Raw genomic sequence first — 18,774 nt, forward strand, 5'->3', positions numbered from 1 at the left:
AAAGGTGATATATCGAGAAAAACGCCGCTCTCGGGAGCACTATGTGTAATCATTATTCAATCATTTTAATGGATTTTCATGTTTAGGTCACAAAAAACAAGTCTTCTACATACACATATATAATTATATATTATATACTAATTAAACAATATTACTTCATTAATGTTCAAAGATTTAACTTAAGGAGTTTATAATTTTTTTGATGAAATTAAATTTATTTGATAATACATTTGAAAGTCAATCTTAATATATTTTTATCGATGTGAGATTACTAAAGACTAAATATAATAGTGACACCAATTGATTTGGTAAGCATTATTCGATAAAAAAAATCTACATATGAGACTAAGATATTGACTAAAAAGTTATAAAAAATAATTTATTTTAATAATTTTTAAAGATATTTTCTTAAAATTTTCTATAATTTATGTAAATTTAATATATTTTAAAAAAAATATTTATAATTACTTTTAATAAATTTTATAACATGTATTTAATTAAGCGTACGACATAAAAAATAAATTAAACCCTTAATAAAAAAATAATCTATTAAGTCATAATAAATAATGTGTCACAATTACAAAGGTTTTTTTTAATAGAAGCTGCTAGTATTTTATTAAAAAAAATAAAAATATCCGAAATTACAATAAGAATTTACAACTATCATCGTAAACTAAATACATAATTTGGATTTTTCTTATAATATTAAAACTAATCACTTTAGATCATATAAGAATTGTACATGGAAAAGCTTAAAAACCCAACCAAGATATTTGAACAAAAATAGATATGAGTAAATTTGATTGCATCGACAAACAAACCACAAATAATATTAAGCTATTAAAAGACCACTGGGAACTGCAGATCAGAGCCGAGCGCCGTGAGAAACTATCCATAAACGCAAAATCACGCATCCAAATTCAATCCAAAGGTCTATAGCAGTGAAGATCAACAAGATTTCAAATAAGCGTCATCTTAATCAGTCATGTCGTCATCAAATCCAACCCTAAGAAAACATAAATAAAAGAACGAACAAACAACCGAGAAAAAAAATGAAAAACATGTCACAAAGACGGAGATAAACGTGCGATAAAAGCGGAGATAAACGTACAACACAAACATAATTATTCTTATTAAAAAATAAAAGAAAAATAAAGAGAAAAAAAAATCGACGATCAACAATTAGTATTAAAGTCGATGTTGTTGCCGGCTAAAGAAAATTGAAGAAGATAAAATTAATCTGATATATGAAAAACGATACAAACTAAAAGAAAATGAATTACGGATGTTTGTTAGCCATGTAACTAAATATAACAAGTGGCTATGTATATTTTTTTATAAAGAAAATTGGATATGTATATTTTTTATGAGAGCTAAATTAATGTTTTAATTATTTTAGTGCGATATTTTCACCATCATCTTTCACTATTCTTTTAAAGGCTCAATTCACAAAAAGTATATCACTTTTCTTGCTTACATTCTAAATTATTTAAGTTTCAGTTTACCCCTAAACTATCATATTCAACGTAATTTACTCCAAAATAATTAAATGGACAATAAGAAAGTGATATGTAGCGTGCTATCATGGGACACCTATATTTTTTTTATTAATCTAGGATAAGTACAAGATATTATATGTTTAAATATAACTCTCAACAATTTGATATTAAACGTTCACACCTGTAGACACTAATTTCCGTCCATTTTTTTTTTATTTTATACATATATACACATATATATTATATAGTTTGCAAATTGTTTTTGAAAATACATATATAATATATAGTTTAAAACATTTTTTGAAAATATGTATATTATATAGTTTTTAAAATATTTTTGAAAATTATATAATATATAGTTTTTGAAAACGTTTTTAAAATATATATAATGTATACTTTTGAAAACGTTATGAAAACATTTATATAATATATAATTTTTTAAAAACCATTTTGAAAATATATTTTTTGAAAATTATATAATACATAGTTTTTGAAAACGTTTTTAAAATATATATAATAGATACTTTTGAAAACATTATAAAAACATTTATATAATATATAATTTTTAAAAATCATTTTGAAAATATATATAATATAGTTTTTAAAAACATTTTAAAAATTTATATATTATATGTTTTTGAAAACGTTTATATATATATTATTATTATTATTATCATTATTTATTATTATTTTTATCACTTATTTTATTTTATTTTTTCCCATGTCAGGTCCAAATGGGTCAACTGTCCAATCCAACAAGTCACGGTCAGAGTCCAAACACAGATGGGCCTGATCCAGTATGGTAAGTTTAGGGTTTGGAAACCCTGAATGATATCAGTTTCAACGGCGCCGCAAAACCGGGGAGATGAACGGTCAACAGTGCCAACAACCGGCCGAAATCCCCGGGACTGACCCATCCCGGGGTGACCGGCCACAACGGCCACGAGCACCCTTATTTCGGAACCGACAGGCCTCCGATGGGGGGTATAAATACCCCCACCAAGCCTGTCACAGGGGGGGAGAGGATCATCGGTACCACAACAGATCATCCACAGAAAACCAGAATCATCAAACCACATGACCAGCACGGTCAAAAACATCAACCATCACTGAACTCACGAGAGAACCAACAAGCATAGTAACAAAACAAGACTCCATCGAGTCAACAGCACATAAAAACCTGAAAACAACCCAAAATAACCAAACACAAAACCAACCAAACCCAAGTCATACACACAACAGCCATCACACAACGACACCATCAAATCGACCAACAACAAAGGTCGAACACAACCAAATACACAAAGCCGAAGTACCAACCAAAGGCCTCGGAGAAGCTATCGGAAAACCAGAAGGCGTAGGTTTTAAGGTAAAAAAAAAACCCGAACTTTAGGCGTAGATCTACGCCGTTTGGGGTCCCTTTAGGGGAAACAGGCTTCGGATCGGGGTTTAGAGTGACAGGGCGAGTGTTTCGGGCTAAATGGTTTTTTTCGGCCACCGCCGGCGGTGGCCGGCATGGTGGCCGGTGCGACGGGGAGACCACCGGAGCTGTGGCCTGATATCTCCCATTTGAGAGAGTTTGAGAGACGAGAGAGAGCGCAGAGAGACCAAATGAGAGAAATGAAGAAAAAGAACCCTATTTTCGGCTTTAAATACGAAATTCAAAACGGCGTCGTTTTACGAAGGATTGATCTGCAAATAGAAGATTTTTAAATCCTCTCCGCAGTCCCTGGTATTTTGGATCGGTTTTCATTTTGGTCACTATTTGTAATTTTGACCCCGAATTTGCAATTTAATCAATTTGGTCCCTATTTATATTTTTTTATATTCTGTGAATTGGTCCCCTAACTTTTTATTTGTTCTTTTGCAGTTCATTTTCTAATTCATTAAGCTCAATTTGTTCCAATTTGATCCTAAATTTTATCTTTATTTTTTATTTTACTTTTTAAATATTTTTTTTAAATTTAACCTTTTATTATTATTTTATTATTTCTTTCTTTCATTATTATTATTATTTTTTATATTTTTTTATTAGCATTTTGTTTCGCTTTTTATCTAACGTATTTTGTTTCAGTCATGATTTCAGCCGATCAAATGGTAAGTAATTCGGATCGAATGAATTTAATTTTAATTTAAATTCTAATTTTCGCAATTAAAGACAACCGACAAATTAATTGGTACCGAAAGGGCGGTTCAAGGGTGCTAATCCTTCCTTGACCGTAACCGACTCCCGAACCCGACACGTTTCTGGTACGACGCAGATCAGGTAAGATGGTATCCGGCCCACCTAAATTCGTTTTAAAGTGGTCGGTGGCGACTCCAATTCATTTAATCCAAGTCGAAGCCCAATTCCGGGGCACAACCGAAAGACGGTTCCGACAGCTTGGCGACTCCGCTGGGGACAGGTAAGTGAGTCAGGCCAGAATTAATTTCTGGTTGTCTTTTTATGCGAAAATTGTAAATTTAAATTTTAATTTATTTATTCAGTTCCGATTATTTACCTTTGATTCTTTTTCAAATAAATAGTTGTACTAATATTTTTTCAATGATTTCAGATTTTTGAAAAGTTTCTATCTCAGGCTCTATACCCGAGCTCCGAACCCTTTTAAGTGGGGGCGAAAGCGACGCCTTCGTGTGAATTTATTCACCGTATGGGCCTAGCAAGTAACCTTCGGGATTCATATACCTTATGCCTTCGTGTGAATTTATTCTCCGTATGGGCATAAGGGAATGTGTCCTCTCGAGTTTAACTTAGTCCACACAAGCTTGCAATGAGCTTAGGACTAAGGGTCTGGCAAGCCCAAGGGGGCACCGGCAAGGAGAACTCGAGTACCTTTTTAGAACCTAAATCGGGAGAGTACAGGGAATTAGAGCCCACCCCGAAACCTCATTCCAAACCCTAGGCTGTTTTATTTCCTGCTTTATTTTCTGTTCAAAGCATGCGAACTAGACAAACATGCGGCTAGGATTTGTTTGAAATTAGCATGCGGGATAGAAATCATGTCTGTGTAGGAATATTAAGCATGTTAGGGTAGATATCATGTGGGGTAGGATTTTTTTCATTTTTATTATTGTTTTGATTTACCTCACTAACTCTTTTTATTTTTTGTCTTCTTTTATTATGTTTTATCACTCGCATCATTTAAAACGGGGTGTTGATCCACTAAAAATGGGTTTGTTAAACGTAAATAGTCTGCATTAATAGGCAAAGGGGTTATAATACAAAGAGATAAAAAGCTCAGAAGTCCAACCGTGATCAAAGAATACTCAAAGGCAAAGTTGCAGGGGCAATACGAGGAAAAGGTCACTGACTCGGTCGCTCATTTCGAAAATACAAGAACAAGATAGTGAAATACTAGCTGAGCTAGATGCCATTACTGATGAATTCAAGAAGCAAGCTTTGGATAGTTTCTCTCGATGGAGGGCTCCAATGACACTTTCGTTAGAAACAAGCTCGGTAGAAAGTGAAAGTCGAAGATGCAGTCCTTCGAGATCTTTTTTGGGGCAAGCATCTCATTATTTGCACATTTTAGCCAAAGGAGCCGGAATGGTTCGACAGGATATTCAACTAGTGGAAAAGACGAATCAACTTGTCAGAAGCTGTACAGGATTCGTACCATCAAAAAGAGTTTTTTGTCTCTTCAGACGTAACACTTTTTGTCACCAATAAGGGTTATTCAGAATAACAGGCACATTTTTTGGATCAATGTCTCGAACATTTCATGCATCATATATTTAGACATTTTACATTTTTTATTTTCTTTGCATCTTATTATTTTCTCTTCATTCACATTAACTAACATAAACATGTCTCATCAAAGGGAGCAAATACTGGATACACCGCCTCAAGTATTGGACACACCCCATCCACATAACACTCGTTTGAAGAAGAAGAGGATGGAAGCCAGAATTACACAAATCGAGGAGAATATGTTAAAACTACAGAAAGAGCTAGAAGACAAGATAAGCCAGAACAGTCGAAATACTCTAGAAACAATCACAAAGAACCAAGAGTCCTTGGTTGATCAGATCGTTGCCAAGTTAATTGGCCTACAACAGACCAGTGTGCCTGGGGCAGGTTCATCGGAAGGGGTAACTATACAACCTACCCCACGAGTGGTTATCTCACCTGAAATCTTACCAGAACTTCGAGGGGACTCATCTGCTGCAAAAGCAAAGCCCTCGTCCTCTGTATTTAACCCTAAGAACAATCCGGGTTATTATCATGTACCGGATTTGGACGAAGAGGAAAAAGCGAGGAAGATAGAAGAAAAAATCAAACAATTGGAGGACCAAATGAATATAGTCAAAGGAGACCGTGACTACCATGAAATCGATGCAACAGAACTTAGTCTAGTCCCGGACTTGGTTCTTCCCCCGAAATTTAAGTCCCCGGAGTTCGAGAAGTTTGACGGGAACAGTTGCCCATCCGCTCACATCACCATGTTTTGCCGAAAGATGACAGGATATGGAGGAAATGACCAACTCCTGATCCACTGTTTTCAGGATAGTCTGTCGGGTTCAGCCATTCGGTGGTACAACCAGCTAAGCCGATCAAATATCAAGACCTGGAAGGACCTGGCAAAGTCATTTCTGGAACAATACAAGCATAACAATGACATAAGGCCAGATCGAGTTATGCTACAAAACATGGAAAAGAAGCATAACGAGAGTTTCAGGCAGTACGCACAAAAATGGAGGGACTTGGCTGTGCAAGTTCATCCACCGTTAGATGAAAAGGAAACCCGGAAAATTTTCGTGCAGACTCTGAAGGCTCCATACTTCGGGCATTTGGTGGCGATCACATCAGGAAGCTTTTCAGACTTGGTTATGGCCGGAGAAATGATTGAGTCGGCCATAAAGCAAGGCAAGATTAAGGATGGGGAAGCCAGTAAGAAGCCTCCTATGAGGGAGAGGGATGGAGAGGTTAACAACATCAAACACTCCAGCAAAGGTGTTACAATCTCCAGCCCAAAATCAACTGCAGCTGTACCGTTAGGTACTTCTAAACAAGATTCCAGGAGGGAAAGGGAACATTTCGACCCAATTCCCATGACCTACAAAGAGCTTTACCAGCAACTTCTTGACACCCATGTGGTGTCACCATATCCAGTAGAACCCATGAAGCCCCCATACCCCAAATGGTATGACAAGAATGCGTATTGTGAATATCACGGCGGAGTCCCAGGGCACACAATTGAGAACTGTTACGCATTTAAGAGGGTCGTACAAAAGATGCGTAACCAGAACTGGATCGACTTCAACAACTTGGGGGCATCCAAGTGAGGAATGTCATTTCATCATTTGAGGCATTCTGTTTGACTTTGTTTTTCTTCCATTTTTTTCTCAAAGTTCTTGTAAGAACATTTTAATCAAATTTATGTTACTTTAAAAGATGTCAAGCAATGGATCATATTTGCAAATTTGTAATTCTTTGAATATCATTTGAGTTAAGAAACTCTGTAAACGGTTCAAAGTTACGAATCTTTGACAAAGTAACATGATTTAAAACAAGGACTTTGACCTTATCCAAAATATACCCTCAAACACCATACCCTGCTCTTGTAATTAACCAATATACCCTTTTCCTTTCATAAGGTGCGGACAACACGGGGCATCATTTGCATATGACAATTACTATGTTTTTTATTTAAGACGTTCAATGACGATGATGATCTTTACAAATGAAAGAGTCGAGTAGGTGAATCCAGTTTAGGTCAGTTGCTTGAAAATTGAACTATAAAGATGAGATTCCTTGACTTTCAAAAACACCTAGGCTATAACAGGTTCTTCTTGACAATCTTAGGAAATTAAATCCGTAAAAACTGAGCTATTCCGCTAAGGCAATTGGTTATAGAGGAAACTTGAAAGCCCTGGCCTTATGAGTAGATTACGTTCAAACCATGACATTGCTCGGACACTTGGCAATTCGGTGTTTGCTCCACTGCTCTTGTCAGGCTGAAGACTCCGTGATGAGATGAACCTTTCAGTTAACTTGATAACTGTGATTATAATATTAAGTTGTCCCTCTAAAGCAATTGGTTAAACGCCCCGGCTTTATGGATTCAGCTAGTCAGATAATGCCAAATTAAATCAAATTTATCTAAGCAAGATATTTTCGGTAAAATGGACTAAGGGAGTTAAGGAACACCTGTTATAGTTGACTACACACAAGCACTCTAGAATTTCATTTTTAGACCGATATTTTTCGCGCTGCCTATATTGGAAGAGCCTACAAAGCTTAAACAAATGAAAGATTTCAGAGGACTGAGATAAAAGGTCTAGTAATGGATCATGCTAGCTGCGTCATTTTGTCCGCACCCAATTAAAGTGCCAAAGCATGTTGCGATATTTAAAAAAGAATGACATGTTTTACCAAAAAAAAACCTTAGAAAGGAGGCCAACCTAAAGCCGACTCGTCCCTTTGAACATTTGTCAAAGATTTGTAACTCTGAAAGCATTAAAAGAGCTCTTGATTCCTTTGATATTTTTTGAACTCACATTTGCAATTTGATTCAAGTACGAACAATACTTTACAACATTTTTATCATTTCTCTCTCCTGAAACAAGAAAAAGGAGAAAAACGTTTTCAAACGGAATAATCTCAGATATGAAATGTCTGTAAAGCCCAAGCTCGAGAAGCAAATGGGGCACGATCGATTCCATGGACCTGATTGACAGACAAAGCACGAGACTCCATCCAAGAAATAACACATAATTTATTCATGTTGCATGCATCTTAGACATACTTAGGTGCATCACATCCATCATTTTAGCATGCATAATTTTGCAGCTTTCAGAGTCAAGCTTCGACTTCAGGATGAAGGCTACTCGACTTGCAAGCACCTTTAAAGAACGATGGTGTAACTCAGCAGCAAGAAGCTACACCTCAACCGACTTAACATATCTACGGATCTCAGAACCAATTTCAGATGGGTTCGAGAACCAATTCAGATCAAATTCAGTTCAGCTCAACTCAACAATGAGCAACATGTTTCCAGTTAACACTTTCAAGCCAGATTTCAATTCCACGACGGAAGATATCCGGCTGTCAGAATTTATCAGTAGGTTTTCCCAGACCAGCTTAGGGGAACCACTTGAAGAATCATGACCGTTTTCGACCCGTAAAGGGAAGCCATTTTTAAACAAACTATTTGCAGCTTAGCTCAAGGCCATAAGGGCTATCTGCCCACCAAGACCTTCGAGTTCGACTATGCTCAGCTTCGAGGGCACATCATTTGCAGCATAACTTAAGTCGAGAAGGGTTATCTGCCAACCAAAGACCTTCGAGTTCGACTACGCTCAGCTCCAAGGCACATCATTTGCAGCATAGCTTAAGTCGAGAAGGGCTATCTGCCAAAGACCCCCAAAGTTCGATTACACTCAGCTTCGAGGGCACATCATTTGCAGCATAACTTAAGTCGAGAAGGGTTATCTGCCAACCAAAGACCTTCGAGTTCGACTACGCTCAGCTCCAAGGCATATCATTTGCAATACAACTTAAGTCTAGAAGGGTTGTTTGCCAACAAAGACCTTTTGAGTTCGACTACGCTCAGCTCAACGGCACATCATTTACAGCATAACTCAAGGCTAGAAGGGTTATCTGTGACCAAAAGACCTTCGAGTTCGACTCCGCTCAGCTCCAAGGCACATCAATTGCAGCATAGCTTAAGTCAAGAAGGGTTATCTGCCAAAGACTCACGAGTTCGATTACACTCAACTTCGAGGTCATATCATTTACAACATAACTCATGGCAAGAAAGGTTATTTGTCAATAAAATTGTCGAGTTCGACTCTATTCAGCTCGACGATACCTCAATCACACTACTGTTCGGCTGCAATCAAGGTTTTCAAATCGAGAAGAAGACATGGGTCAGCCGTGACTTAGTGACAGTCAATCGTTTTCCAGCAGCATAGTTTAAGTCGAGAAAAACTATATGTCAGTGAAGACCTTTCGAGTTCGTTTTCGTTCAGCTCAAGGGCATGGTGGAATCAAATAACTACTTTCCAGTCAATTTTTAACCAAGGTCCTTAAACTGAGGAAAATACCGAGGTTGACTACAATTGGGCAACAAGAAGTCGCATTCCGATTCAATTCCATATCATTTCAAGATTGACTTGACTTCACGACGGAGGGGTCATCCGCAGCTCAATCCGACAGGGGGTTTTTTCTTCAACCCCACTGAACGAAAAATTGTGTCTTTTTATCTTTGTCCTATTTTTCGTTCCACGAAAAAGGACAAAGAGGGGCAGCTGTAGACACTAATTTCCGTCCATTTTTTTTTATTTTATACATATATACACATATATATTATATAGTTTGCAAATTGTTTTTGAAAATACATATATAATATATAGTTTAAAACATTTTTTGAAAATATGTATATTATAGTTTTTAAAATATTTTTGAAAATTATATAATATAGTTTTTGAAAACGTTTTTAAAATATATATAATGTATACTTTTGAAAACGTTATGAAAACATTTATATAATATATAATTTTTTAAAAACCATTTTGAAAATATATTTTTTGAAAATTATATAATACATAGTTTTTGAAAACGTTTTTAAAATATATATAATAGATACTTTTGAAAACATTATAAAAACATTTATATAATATATAATTTTTAAAAATCATTTTGAAAATATATATAATATATAGTTTTTTAAAAACATTTTAAAAAATTTATATATTATATGTTTTTGGAAACGTTTATATATATATTATTATTATTATCATTATTTATTATTATTTTTATCACTTATTTTATTTTATTTTTTCCCATGTCAGGTCCAAATGGGTCAACTGTCCAATCCAACAAGTCACGGTCAGAGTCCAAACACAGATGGGCCTGATCCAGTATGGTAAGTTTAGGGTTTGGAAACCCTGAATGATATCAGTTTCAACGGCGCCGCAAAACCGGGGAGATGAACGGTCAACAGTGCCAACAACCGGCCGAAATCCCCGGGACTGACCCATCCCGGGGTGACCGGCCACAACGGCCACGAGCACCCTTATTTCGGAACCGACAGGCCTCCGATGGGGGGTATAAATACCCCCACCAAGCCTGTCACAGGGGGGGAGAGGATCATCGGTACCACAACAGATCATCCACAGAAAACCAGAATCATCAAACCACATGACCAGCACGGTCAAAAACATCAACCATCACTGAACTCACGAGAGAACCAACAAGCATAGTAACAAAACAAGACTCCATCGAGTCAACAGCACATAAAAAACCTGAAAACAACCCAAAATAACCAAACACAAAACCAACCAAACCCAAGTCATACACACAACAGCCATCACACAAACGACACCATCAAATCGACCAACAACAAAGGTCGAACACAACCAAATACACAAAGCCGAAGTACCAACCAAAGGCCTCGGAGAAGCTATCGGAAAACCAGAAGGCGTAGGTTTTAAGGTAAAAAAAAAAAACCCGAACTTTAGGCGTAGATCTACGCCGTTTGGGGTCCCTTTAGGGGAAACAGGCTTCGGATCGGGGTTTAGAGTGACAGGGCGAGTGTTTCGGGCTAAATGGTTTTTTTCGGCCACCGCCGGCGGTGGCCGGCATGGTGGCCGGTGCGACGGGGAGACCACCGGAGCTGTGGCCTGATATCTCCCATTTGAGAGAGTTTGAGAGACGAGAGAGAGCGCAGAGAGACCAAATGAGAGAAATGAAGAAAAAGAACCCTATTTTCGGCTTTAAATACGAAATTCAAAACGGCGTCGTTTTACGAAGGATTGATCTGCAAATAGAAGATTTTTAAATCCTCTCCGCAGTCCCTGGTATTTTGGATCGGTTTTCATTTTGGTCACTATTTGTAATTTTGACCCCGAATTTGCAATTTAATCAATTTGGTCCCTATTTATATTTTTTTATATTCTGTGAATTGGTCCCCTAACTTTTATTTGTTCTTTTGCAGTTCATTTTCTAATTCATTAAGCTCAATTTGTTCCAATTTGATCCTAAATTTTATCTTTATTTTTTATTTTACTTTTTAAATATTTTTTTAAATTTAACCTTTATTATTATTTATTATTTCTTTCTTTCATTATTATTATTATTTTTATATTTTTTATTTATTAGCATTTTGTTTTCGCTTTTATCTAACGTATTTTGTTTCAGTCATGATTTCAGCCGATCAAATGGTAAGTAATTCGGATCGAATGAATTTAATTTTAATTTAAATTCTAATTTTCGCAATTAAAGACAACCGACAAATTAATTGGTACCGAAAGGGCGGTTCAAGGGTGCTAATCCTTCCTTGACCGTAACCGACTCCCGAACCCGACACGTTTCTGGTACGACGCAGATCAGGTAAGATGGTATCCGGCCCACCTAAATTCGTTTTAAAGTGGTCGGTGGCGACTCCAATTCATTTAATCCAAGTCGAAGCCCAATTCCGGGGCACAACCGAAAGACGGTTCCGACAACACCCTTGACGTTTATAATGCTCAAAACTAAGACTTCAAAAAATAACAACAATTCATTTATCACCAAGGTCACTTGGTTCGTGCGAGACACCTATAATTTGGGGGTAAAGTGGTATGGAAATGGTAGTTTATGGTGCAAATTGAGACAAAATATTTTAAGATGCAGATTTAGAAAATAATTATACTTTAGGGGCTAAATCATGAATTAAACTTTTTTGTTTCATTGGTTAGATGAGTTTCTGTTCATATCCAGCCTAACACGGTCAAGAAACACTGCCAGTTCCAAGAACGGTCACAGCAGATAGTCACCCCCACTTGAAAAAGGTTTTGCATCTTCATTTTCGTCTCCGCTACTAAATAAGCACTTCGTCCTTCTATTCTATCCGGTTTCACCATTTTTCTTCGTCTCAATTTCTTAGATCTTTCCTGGGCTTTGTGCAAGCATGAGTAAGGGACCAGGACTCTTCGTCGATATCGGCAAGAAAGCCAAAGGTAATCGAATCCCCCATTTCCTTCCTTCTCCGCCGTGCGATCTTTCGATATTTTATTTATCTGTTTTCATATCTCTATGTTTTGAATGCTCAGATCTGTTGACTAAAGACTATACCTCGGATCAGAAGTTCACTGTTTCTAGTTACACTGGCGCTGGAGTGGTAAGCCAAAATCATCTGTTTTGCACCTTGGATTTTGGTTAATGTTTATGTGGTAGCTAGGGATTGATAGCTTATTTTATAATGAGATGCTGATTATCTAGGACTTGATATACATAGAGAGGGGCCTGTACTGGTGTAAAACTAACGCTTTCGTAACTTTTATGCAATTTTATATATGTTTAATCCCATTGTTATTTTTCAAGCTAACATAAATTGTGCATTTGGGTAATTGAAAAGGTCTAACTATTAATGTAGATCGTACATTTGAAATTGTTATTCTTGTTCTTTATTCTTTTCCATGGGTGATTTTCTTGAATTCCTCGGGAGTCAGCTTTATCTTTCTACTCGAACACTGATTTTTGTTACTTTCTAATTTATTTACATTTTACACATGTGCTCAAAAAGTATTGTTGGGTGAAGCTGTGTTTAACTTCAGAAGGGACTGGTTTTGTCTGAATTGGTGTTCAATGTTACCCTTGTTTTGATTCAAAAGTTGTCTGCTGTGATTAGTGAATCTTCATCTAATTTATTCCCTTTTTGTCCCCTTATATTCAGGCTTTTACATCAACTGCTCTAAAGAAAGGAGGCCTTTCAACTGGGGATATTGCTGCATTATACAAGTACAAGAACACTCAATTCGATGTTAAATTCGATACCGACTCTAATGTGGGTTCCTGTGATTTTCACTTCCTTTTTTTGAAAGTATTGAATAACATGTAGCCTAATCCAGCGGAGCTTCTTACATTTTCCCATCACTTGTCCAGATTTCAACAACAATTACATTCACTGGGATTCTTCCATCCACCAAGACTATTGCATCATTCAAAGTACCTGATTATAACTCTGGCAAGGTATAAAACTGTCCCTCCTATGAAGAAATGATTTTTATCATAATGATTTTGATGTTTAAAGTTCTGTATTTGCTTTCTATGTTGCAGTTGGAGGTTCGGTATTTCCATGACCATGCTACCTTTGCAACAACGATTGGTTTGAACCAGAAACCGGGTGTTGATGTTACAGCAACCATTGGGACACCCGCTATTGCTTTTGGTGCAGAGGCAGGTTATGATACCACCTCTGGCAAATTCACGAAGTACACTGCTGGTATTAGTGTGACAAAACCAGATTCGTGTGCTTCGATACTTCTGTAAGCTTTTGTGAACTTACAAATTTACTCCAATAGATTTCAAAAGTGAGTGAGTGAAAATTTTCTAATTTCCCCCCCTAATTTCGTCTCTTTTTTACTTTCAGTGGGGACAAGGGAGACAGCATGAAAGCTTCGTATGTGCATTACCTGGACCAGCAGAAGAAGAGTGCTGCTGTGGGTGAAATCACCCGAAGGTTTTCCACAAATGAGAACACTTTTACTGTCGGAGGGGCATATGCTGTTGATCATCTCACACTGATTAAAGCGAAGCTCAACAATCATGGGAGGCTTGGAGCACTGCTGCAGCACGAAGTCGTACCCAAGTCATTGTTGACGATCTCTGGTGAGCTGGACACAAAGGCCCTGGAAAAAAGTCCCCGTTTTGGTTTGGTACTTGCACTCAAACCCTAATTAGTATTTTTTGGCTATTCAATGATGCTTTTTGGGATATAATACTTTTGATTTTTTCCATGGTGACGGAAAACGGGTGGCAATAAATAGCTCCACAGATAATTAATATTCATTTTGTAGTTCTCAATCGCTGTGGATGGATGATTGATGATACTTTAGGTTTTCCATGATTCAATATTGTAAGTTTCGAACCATTTTGACAATGGGACAATTGCTCAAAAACCTTTTAGATTTTTCATTTGGTATTTTGTGTAACCTCTAAAGTTGGTTTATTCGTCGCCTTTTAAGTTATATACGTGTGACTTGTTTATCGTGATGAAATGTGGCAAGTTTTAATATGATAACATATACTAGATCTAGGACTGCTAATGTTTAAACCTTTGACATCATTGATCAAAGTTTTGATTAAGTTTCCAATTACGTTAAAAGTAGGGGTGCACAAAAATTCCGAATATCCGAAAAAAATATCCGAAACCGGTTTTGGAAAAAACCGGTTTTTTTTTAACCGGATCGGATTTTTTTAAACCGGTTATTTTAACCGGTTTGGAGAAAAAAACCTAGACCGGTTTTTTTACCGGATAAAAAACCGGTTTGAAAAAAACCGGTTAAAAAACCGGTTTTTATCCGAAAAAAAAACCGGTCTGGGTTTAAAAAACTAGCCGTTAATATAGCCGTTTGTGACCGTTTTTGACCGTTTTTTTCTTTAAAAAATTACCATTTTACCACCCTAAACATGTATAAATAGGTTGGGGATGTATTTGGTTGATTACAACTTTCTCAAATCTTATTACACAACACTTAAACATCTCTCAAATCTTAGTTTTGTAATTTTTTATTCATCATGAGTAACACTGTTGAATCTTCCGTCGGGGGAAACCTTGAAGTCGTGAGAGTGATCGAACACACTCGAAACAAAGATATTTGGGATCACTACGATTTATGTGAGATGTCAAATGGCTCGAGGAGGGCGCGTTGTAAACTTTGTCTAAAGTTTCTTGCATCGGAAGGAAACACAACGTTGAAGAACCATTTGACAAAATCATGCAAGGCACTTCGCTCAAGATCGGATCCTAGTCAATCGAATCTTACACCGCAAGGTGGTGTTTTGTTTACGACAACGAAAAATTACGAGAAGCGTTTACAAAGTTCGTGATTACAAAAGCATTGCCGTTCGACCACTTTGATGATGAAGATTCACGACAACAATTCAACAACTAATGCAACCACGTTATACTCAAGTAAGTCGTACTACCCTTAGAAGAGATGCTATAAAAATGTGGCGTACGGCGAGGGAAAAAATGATTTTAGGATTCCAAGAACACCGTTATGGTGTGTCGCTTACATGTGACGTTTAGAGTTCCCCTCATAATACCGGAAATTCTTTTTAGCCGTTACGTCACATTGGTTAGATCAAGATAATTGGCAAATGATGAAAAGAACAATCGCGTTTGAATTATTCGGTGAGCCGCATACCGGTGCTAATTTATTTACACTTTTAAAACGGGTAATTTGTCTTTATAAATTAGAAAATAAAGTTTTTTCTATATCTTTTGATAATGCATCGAATAATACAAACGCGATTCCAAGATTGAAAATATTACTTTCACCGATTTTAGACGGTGCGTTTTTTCATACCCGTTGCGTTGCACACATAATTAATTTATCCGTGCAAGCCGGTTTGGAGGTTATTGAGCCAATTAGATTAGAATTTAAAACAATGATAAAATCGATTCTTTGTAACAACAACAAAGACTAAATGATTATAAACGATTTTGTAAGTCTGTTAATAAAAAAGCTTTGGGTCCTAATTTGGATTGTCCAACTCGTTGGAACTCAACTTGGATGATGATGCATACTGCCTTAAGGCAAAGGGAAACATTGCAAACATTTCACGATCGGCTTTTCGAGAGGGGTCATGTCCCAGACATTTATCCGGATTCGAGTTGGGAAACTATAGCCAAAATAACCGATTTGCTTGAGGTTTTTAAAAATGCAACAACTTTTTTATCCGGTGTTTATTACCCTACTAGCCGTTGGTTCTTAATCAAATATTTTTGTTGGCTACCCGACTAAATGACTTTGAATTTGAAACCGAAGTTTTTCAAGAAATTGGCTTTGCAATGAAGGAAAAACTTTTAAAATATTTTAAGGAGATTCCCCCTATTTTTACTTGTGCCGCCGCTTTAAACCCAACGTTAAATGTTGGTGGGGTTGAAACACTAATTGAACAAATTGCGTTTGCTTTTAATCTAACCGATGATGAACCCAACTTTGTCCAAAACCAAATAAATTATTTTAACAAATGTTTTCGAGACATGTTTGCAATTTATTTAAATAAATACGGATCAAGTAGTGTAATACACGATCAAATGAGAATGAATGCGGAATCATCTAGTAGACGTCCAAGTAACATAAATTTGAATCTTTTTAACACTCTTGTAAATTCCCAATCCAAACGATCACGTACTATCACCCCAAGTAGCGAGTTGGGAAATTATATGTCATGCGATTTTCTATCAAAAATGACATTTGAAGAGTTTGAAAGTTTGGATATTTTGGCTTGGTGGAAAGAAAAGGAATCACAATTTCCGATTCTAGCCGCCATGGCCCGTGATTTACTAACCGTCCAAGCTTCTACGGTAGCTTCGGAATCCGCTTTTTCTGTTAGTGGCAGGGTTATATCGCAACGGAGATCAAGATTAAGTCCCGAGTCGGTGGAAGTATGCATTTGTTTAAAGGATTATTTGGATGGAGCGGCTCGTAAGCAACATATCACCACCCTAGAAGATGCAATTGATGCCGATTTGGAAGCAAACTTACACATTGAAGAAGTTGAACTTGGAATATCCCCTCCAAACGAAGAAGGCGAAGATGATGAAGAAGAGATGGCAATGTAGTTTATTTTATAACTTTATTTCAATTATCGTAAACTTTGTTTCAATTATCGAACTTGAAGTTTTTAAGTATTTGAATTTATCGAACTTGGAAGTTTTTAAGTATTTGAATTTATCAAACTTGGAAGTATTTAAGTATTTCAATTATGTTGAGTTAATTAAGTATTTCAATTAAGTATTTGAATTTATTGAACTTGAGGTTTGATGCTTTCTCTTTGATTCTCTCTTGATTCTAGTTGCTTGATGTTTCTTGTCTTTGATCAATGACTTCTAAGCTTGCTTAAATACACCTTGAATCACTTCTGAACGTTAGTGATAATTAATGAAGATAATATAGCCGTTTAAGTGTGAACATTTAATAAAAATGCTTAGAGCGTGGGGGAATCGGTACCCTCTCATAGGGAATCGGTTCCCTAAGTGTAAAATTCAAATATTTCGACCGTTGAATAGGGGGGAATCGGTACCCCTATGGGGGAATCGGTTCCCTCCGAGCATTCTGGAAATCTCGGAGCCAAACCATTCAGTGAGGAATCGGTACCCCCCTTGGGGGGAATCGGTTCCCTATGAGCAATCTGGAATATTAAAATCGGTTTTTTTATAACCGGTTTTTTAAAAAAACCGGTTTTTTAAAACCGAAACCGGTTACACCGGTTAGGATATCCGGCCCTCCAAACCGGTTAGAAACCGAACCGGTTATTTTATAAACCGGTTTTTTTTCTATGGGAAAAAACCGGATCGGATAAAAACCGATCCGGATCGGATTGAAATCCGAATTATGTGCAACCCTAGTTAAAAGATATTTCAATTTAAGTTTAAACCTCCGTTTAAACAAGTTTACATTGATATAGAATTATCGATGCATGTAAATGGATAAGTGAGATACGTAATTGAAAATAATAAACAATAAGTGGATAATACAAATATACAAAATAAATATATGAATGATATTAAAATATATTTTCATCCTTGTTAATTTCACCTAACGGTAACACTGAAACTTCTCTCTTCTATCATTTTGTAATCCACTAGAATTACCGATCTTCTAAGGATTGTATTGTGACCACTTAAGTCTCATGTTACTCTGATCATACGGCTATTGTTATGAGCTCTTTCAGAATCCATAACCCAAATTCTCACTGTCGACATGGAGATTACTTTAAGTTCGACCCGTATTGGGCAAAAGAGGATATTTGCAAAAGATAGTGGGCGACACCTGGAATGATACGATAGGGACAACAACTAACAAAATTATGGCAATTGGTCAGAGATTGGACCCGTGGCAGAAAGAGCGTTGAACAAAGGCAAAAAAAGAGGAAAGAAAGCTCCGATCGCTCATCAAAGCTCTGGAGAATGAACGGATCATAGACCACTCAGTTGAGAGGCTTCTAAAAGCCAAAAAAAAAAACTGAAAGACTTAATTGACAAAGACGAGACTTACTGGATGCAAAGATCAAGAGTTGCTTGGCTCAAGGATGGAGATAGGAATACTTACTTTTTTCACACCGGGCTAATGGTAGGAGGAAAAAGAATAGAATTGAGGGGTTGGAAGATAACGAAATCTGATGGGTGGAACATCAGGACGAAGTCTTCAATGTTGCCACTGAGTACTTTACCTCGCTCTTCAACTCTTCAAGGGTGGAATCGCCTAGCATAATCATCAACACCATGGGGAGATGTGTTTCAACGGAAGACAATGCAATCCTTCTACGGGAGTTAAC

At 36.6% G+C, this 18,774-nt stretch overlaps 1 protein-coding gene across 1 annotated transcript; it reads left to right on the top strand.

Moving 5' to 3' along the window:
• The first annotated feature begins 12,288 nt into the window (after positions 1 to 12,288).
• LOC120173385 (mitochondrial outer membrane protein porin 2-like) lies at positions 12,289 to 14,407 on the top strand. Its single transcript, XM_039180577.1, has 6 exons — positions 12,289 to 12,443; positions 12,537 to 12,604; positions 13,160 to 13,270; positions 13,369 to 13,455; positions 13,543 to 13,751; positions 13,856 to 14,407. Exons 1-6 carry the CDS (start codon positions 12,395 to 12,397, stop codon positions 14,160 to 14,162), a joined length of 831 nt encoding a protein of 276 aa, XP_039036508.1. The 5' UTR covers positions 12,289 to 12,394; the 3' UTR covers positions 14,163 to 14,407.
• Positions 14,408 to 18,774: the final 4,367 nt, after the last annotated feature.

Source organism: Hibiscus syriacus, unplaced genomic scaffold (assembly GCF_006381635.1).
Source record: "Hibiscus syriacus cultivar Baekdansim isolate YM2019G1 unplaced genomic scaffold, ASM638163v2 tig00111947_pilon, whole genome shotgun sequence".
Classification (NCBI taxonomy): Eukaryota; Viridiplantae; Streptophyta; class Magnoliopsida; order Malvales; family Malvaceae; genus Hibiscus; species Hibiscus syriacus.

What these genes read in the sequence shown, in the direction of transcription:
- LOC120173385 (XM_039180577.1), top strand. Translation starts at nt 12,395, where the DNA reads ATGAGTAAGGGACCAGGACTCTTCGTCGATATCGGCAAGAAAGCCAAA. An exon ending in GTTACACTGGCGCTGGAGTG is followed by an intron (nt 12,605 to 13,159) that starts GTAAGCCAAAAT and finishes CCTTATATTCAG; the next exon opens with GCTTTTACATCAACTGCTCT. An exon ending in TCGTGTGCTTCGATACTTCT is followed by an intron (nt 13,752 to 13,855) that starts GTAAGCTTTTGT and finishes TTTTACTTTCAG; the next exon opens with TGGGGACAAGGGAGACAGCA.